Genomic DNA, 5,273 nt, shown 5'->3' with positions numbered 1-5,273 from the left:
TCTAAAAAAGCGCTGTATAAATCTAATTCATGATTATTATTTGTTCAGTATTTTGCTGGGGAAAAATGCAGTAAAATCCAAATTAAGGTCTATACATGTTTTAAAAAACTGGTTTCAACCAAATCCATGCAATATTTTTTCAGGTGTGTGTCTGGGGCCGCAATGTTGAATTTATCATGGGATGGAGGGCCCTTGAGGAGCCAGAATTTTGTGCTACGCCGCTGATTGAAGAAGAAGAATGAAGAAGGACTGCATATAACTAATTCCAATTTATTTGGAAAAAAAAAACACTACTTAAATTCAATACAATTCTGAAATTCACACCAAAAAAGACCCTTTAAAAAAAACTAAAAACTAAAAACCATGCAGGACTAAAATAAATCCATGAAAAATAAAAGTGCATGTTTTGAATGTAAGATGGCTGTTTTCTAACATGCACATCAGCAAACATTTGAAGTCGTGGGGATGAGTGTGTGTTCACTGGTTGATCACCGCTTCACCAAGTGCGCAATTCCAGCCAATAGGAGCTAACAGCGGGTTAGCCAAGTCTCTCCCACCTATCCTGCGCTCTAATTGGCTGATGGCTAAATCAATTTCCCCACTCCTGTCAGAATAAATACTTGATGACAATCTGTCCTCCCTCGGATCTCGGACCTGGACACGCCGGGAGAGCCCATAAAAAAAAAAAAACTTATTTTCAAGCGATCAAATATACCTCTGAAAAAGAACTATGAGCATGAATTACCCAAGTGTGGCGCCAACGCAGAGGTCGACGTCCTTTTTTATAGAAGACATTTTATTGCACAAGCCCAAGCCGCTGAGAGAAGTCATCCCCTCGCCCTTCTGCGGCTCCTTGGCCTCGCGGATGCCGATCCTGGAGTATGGATACCCGCTGGTGCCCACGCCGATACTGGCCCCGCATCCGCACCATCCGCTCCACAAGCCAGAGCATCACCAGTACTTCTTCACGTCTGGTAAGAGTAAAATAGCAACTTTGTTTGCTTTGCTTAAAAAAAACAATAAAAAAACGCAATTAAATATTTTTGCGTTTTGTATGTTTTTTTTTTTTTTTTTTAACGAGTGTGTCTGAAATAAAAACTGTTAAAATTTCAAAGTTGGTGCAAAAATGGAATAGCATAGTGACGCTTTTAATTCAGGAGCTGTTTATTGTTGTGGTTGTAAACAAAATGTTTTAAAATATTTTTTAATTTTACATTTTGTATTGTTTTTTGGTGTGCACGACTTATATCGTGTCCTTTCATTACTAATAAACATAACTTTAAAATTGGTGCAGAAATAGAATATAGTTTACATTTTAGAAGCTTTTTTTGGTTGGTAAAAAAATAACTACTAATATTAAAATCTTTCAATTCGTTTTGTATTGTTTTTGGCGTGCTGGAGATGTGTTGTGTCTGTTAAAAAAAGAGTACTTTTTTACATCTGGTAAGAACAATAAGTTAAAATAGCACAGTAAAGCTTATATTTAAGGAGCTTTTTTGTTCGGAAAATAAATATTTTAATTTACATTTTGTATTGTTTTAGGGTGCACGAGATTTATTGTGTATGTACAAAAAAACAGAACAGTTCGTTCGTGCAGAAATATAGAATACAATTGTGAAGCTTATATTTTAGAAAATAAATGTTGTTAGGTCAAAATGTTTATTTTAATTGTCCATGTATTGATCTTTAAAAACGCATTACTTTATCTTAATAAGAACAATAGGAACAATAAGTTGGTGCAAGAATAGAATAGTATAGTGAAGCTTACATTTTAGGAACTTTTTTTGTTTGGTAAAAAAAGGTTTTATTTTTTATTGAACATTTTGTAGTGTTTTTGGTGTGTATGAGCTATATTGTGTCTGAAAAAAATCACGCACATAACTGACACCGCCAGAATATATTTGTTTTGTAAATTGCATAACATGCCAAAAAATACACCTGCATGCAAAAATGTATAATACCAAGTCTCCTTATAGTAATAATAAAAATTAATACAAACGGAATTCACACGTCGATAACATTCGTCCCAGTGTAAATTGACACATTGAAAAAAAATATTATACATTTACTATGCAATTAAGGCATTATGCATATACAACATGAGTTAAGCCTCCCTTCCCCCGGGCTGCAGGCATGCAGATACCGGGCTTGTTCCAGCACCACGCAGACTTACCGGGGAAACACTGCAGACGCAGGAAGGCCAGGACGGTTTTCTCTGACTCGCAGCTTTCTGGCCTGGAGAAGAGGTTTGAAATCCAGCGGTACTTGTCCACGCCGGAGAGAGTGGAGCTGGCAACCGCTCTCAGCCTTTCCGAGACGCAGGTACGAATCTCACCTGCAGGCAGGCGCGCGTCTCCTGCATTTGTTTGCTTTTTTTTTTTTTTTTTTTTCCACGGTTGCTCTGCTGCAAGCTTTATTTATGCTGCCTTTAAGTTCTGCATGGTGACCTTGACTCCAGTGCCTTGAAATTAGTATAAGTATTGTCATTATTATTACTACTATTATTATTATTATTAAAACACTTTTACATCGGCACACGCAAGTTTGATGTTCTTCAGGTAAAAGTTAATTTGCATTATTTTATTACCTCAACCCCATGTTTATGTGTTATGGCAGCACATTTTATATAAAACAAAATAAAATGAAAATATTTTTGTAAAATATGTCAGATTCGGTACAATTCAAGAACCAATTTATAAACTCTCATTGGACCCAGTGTTTTATCTAATTATTATATATAAAACTGCATGCATGCACGATGGGCTATAATATATAATATAATATAAAATAATTTGGTTTATTTGTTTCAGACATGCTTAACAGTGCGTTATTTATACGAAACATTTGCACAATTCAACATGTCCAAAAAGGAGTAGGAAGAAGCACAGTTTATACAAACGGAATTTATTTTAGCCGAAAGAAAGGGTGTTGAAAAATCTGAAATATATATTTTTTGTAGTCCTCCCATTATATATTTATTTTTCATATTATATTTGTATTTTTTCCACATTTTGCATATTTCACATTTTCTATTTTTCTAGCTATAAAACACATACATATATCTGAATTATATTTTTTGTACTTCTCCTGTAATTTATATATTTTCTCTCGTTACTGATTTTTAAATTATGTGACATCCACTGTAATTTCTTTTTTTTTCTTACAAAAGCAATGTTAAAGGACACTATATTTTGTAAAACCATTGCAATAAAGTAATAAAAAGAACAATTTAAAATAATAATATGTAAAAAAAACAAAAAAAAACAAGACACTGTTATATATATTATTTAATGATAAGGAGAAACATAATGTTAGACATAAAGATCAAAATACATGCACGTGTAAATAAAAAAATACAGTAAGGTGTTTCAAAATCTGAAATATCTTTAGTGTAATATTTTTTGTAGTTCTCCCATTATTGAAAAAAAATCTACTTTTTTAAATAAAGGACATTCACTGTAATTATTGTTGATTTAATAAAAAATAAAAAATAAAGAATCGATGTTAAGGACAATATCGTATATATAATATACGTTTGTAATCCCATTGTAAGTAATACAAGTCAAGTAATAAAACAAAGAAAACAAACTCAAATATTAATATGCAAACATAAAAAAAAACATCACACTTTGTGACAAGAGGAACAAATGATGTCAGAAATAAGGATCATAATACAATCCAAAAATGAATGCTAAAATAGGAACAAATTGTGTGGAGACGTAAAATAAGGACAATAATGAATATATAAATATCCGATTAGAAATATTTTATTAATCCCACTGCATTCAAATATTGTATACATATTACAGATTCCTGCATATTAATAAAAAAAATAGTTTGTGTAAAATAAAAAATTAAAATACTTTGGTATTTTCTGCAATGACTTCTGGGTTTATTTCTTTGACTCAGAATCATGTCTTCGACGGACTGTATCGTTCATGTATTTGATGTATCGATCGCAGGTGAAAACGTGGTTTCAGAACCGGCGGATGAAGCACAAGAAGCAGGTGAGAAAAGCCCAGGACGAGCGCAAGACGAGCCCGGGAGAGATGGACAGATCCGCGGACAACTCGAGCGAGGGCGAATCGGCGGAGAAGAGCGTGGATGGTCTGAAAGGTCCGCTGCTGGAGGCGAACACTTACCTGCTGGACGAAAACGACGATGTTGATATCGAGGATGATATTTGCTCTCCGGATCATCTTTTATAGTGCAGCCCCCCCCGCAACTGCTCATATAGTATATTTTTGTAAATAACACTTTCTTTTACTGTAATTAGAAAATGCCTATAATGTTAAAAGATGATGTTGCTATTTATTCTCACACCTGTTGATATGTTTGTGATTGTTTTTTTCATGTGTGTACAAAACACGAACATATTTATAACATGATATCGGCTATCACTATCACTTGGCTAACATTTGTTAATTGCATCGCAGGGTCGGACTTATTTATTTTTTAAATTTCTACTTTCAGATATTTTATACACCCCAACCGAGTCGATGTCTTTCATAAAGATACATCATGTATGACTTCCTGTATGCACAATATTTGGACTTTTTATTTTGTATTTGTTTGCATTTGAACAATGTGTGACCTCGCACTCCATGCTATTTAAATGTGTTGTCTGTAAAGTCATGAACAAGATCAATTAAATGTTGTACTTTTTTTTCCTTTTATCGACACACTGTAAATATTTTCATTGTAAATTCACAGTAACTTTTCAGCTAAAAACGCATTATTTTCACAGTAACATTTACAGTAATTTACTGTGAAGTTAAATGATGTGCAATATTGCGCCATTTTTACAGTAATTTGTTGTCAGGGTCCATTAAATTTAGATTACAGTATTTTACTGTGATATAAAAGTTTTTTTTGTTTTGTTTTTTTGTTTTTACAAGGCAACATCATTTCCTGGGAATAAGAGGAATCATTTAAATTATTATTTTTTGGCAACACTGTAAAAAAATTTTTTGTAAATTCACAGCAAATTCCTGGCTAATAATTGCATTACTTTCACAGTAACATTCACAGTAATTCACTGTGAAGTTAAAGTATGTGCAATATACGTATAGCGTCATTTTTTACAGTAATTTGTTGTCAGGGTCCATTAAATTTGGATTACAGTATTTTGCTGTGAAATATTTTTGTTTTGTTTTGTTTTTAACAAGGCAACATAATTTCCTGGGAATAAGAGGAAACATTTAATTTGTTATTTTTTTTGGCAACACTGTAAAAAATGTTTTTGTAAATTCACAGCAAATTCCTGGCTAATA

At 32.9% G+C, this 5,273-nt stretch overlaps 1 protein-coding gene across 1 annotated transcript; it reads left to right on the top strand.

The window, feature by feature from the left end:
- Positions 1-668: 668 nt before the first annotated feature.
- On the top strand, positions 669-4,631 carry bsx (brain-specific homeobox). Its single transcript, XM_061961548.2, has 3 exons — positions 669-974; positions 2,132-2,322; positions 3,963-4,631. The coding sequence occupies exons 1-3, from the start codon at positions 731-733 to the stop codon at positions 4,206-4,208; spliced, it is 681 nt and encodes a 226-aa protein (XP_061817532.2). The 5' UTR covers positions 669-730; the 3' UTR covers positions 4,209-4,631.
- The last annotated feature ends 642 nt before the right edge of the window (positions 4,632-5,273 follow it).

The sequence above is a fragment of the Nerophis lumbriciformis genome, linkage group LG09 (assembly GCF_033978685.3).
Source record: "Nerophis lumbriciformis linkage group LG09, RoL_Nlum_v2.1, whole genome shotgun sequence".
Taxonomy (NCBI): domain Eukaryota; kingdom Metazoa; phylum Chordata; class Actinopteri; order Syngnathiformes; family Syngnathidae; genus Nerophis; species Nerophis lumbriciformis.
The sequence above is the reverse complement of the archived record's forward strand: the minus strand, read 5'-3'. Positions and strand labels throughout refer to the sequence as shown.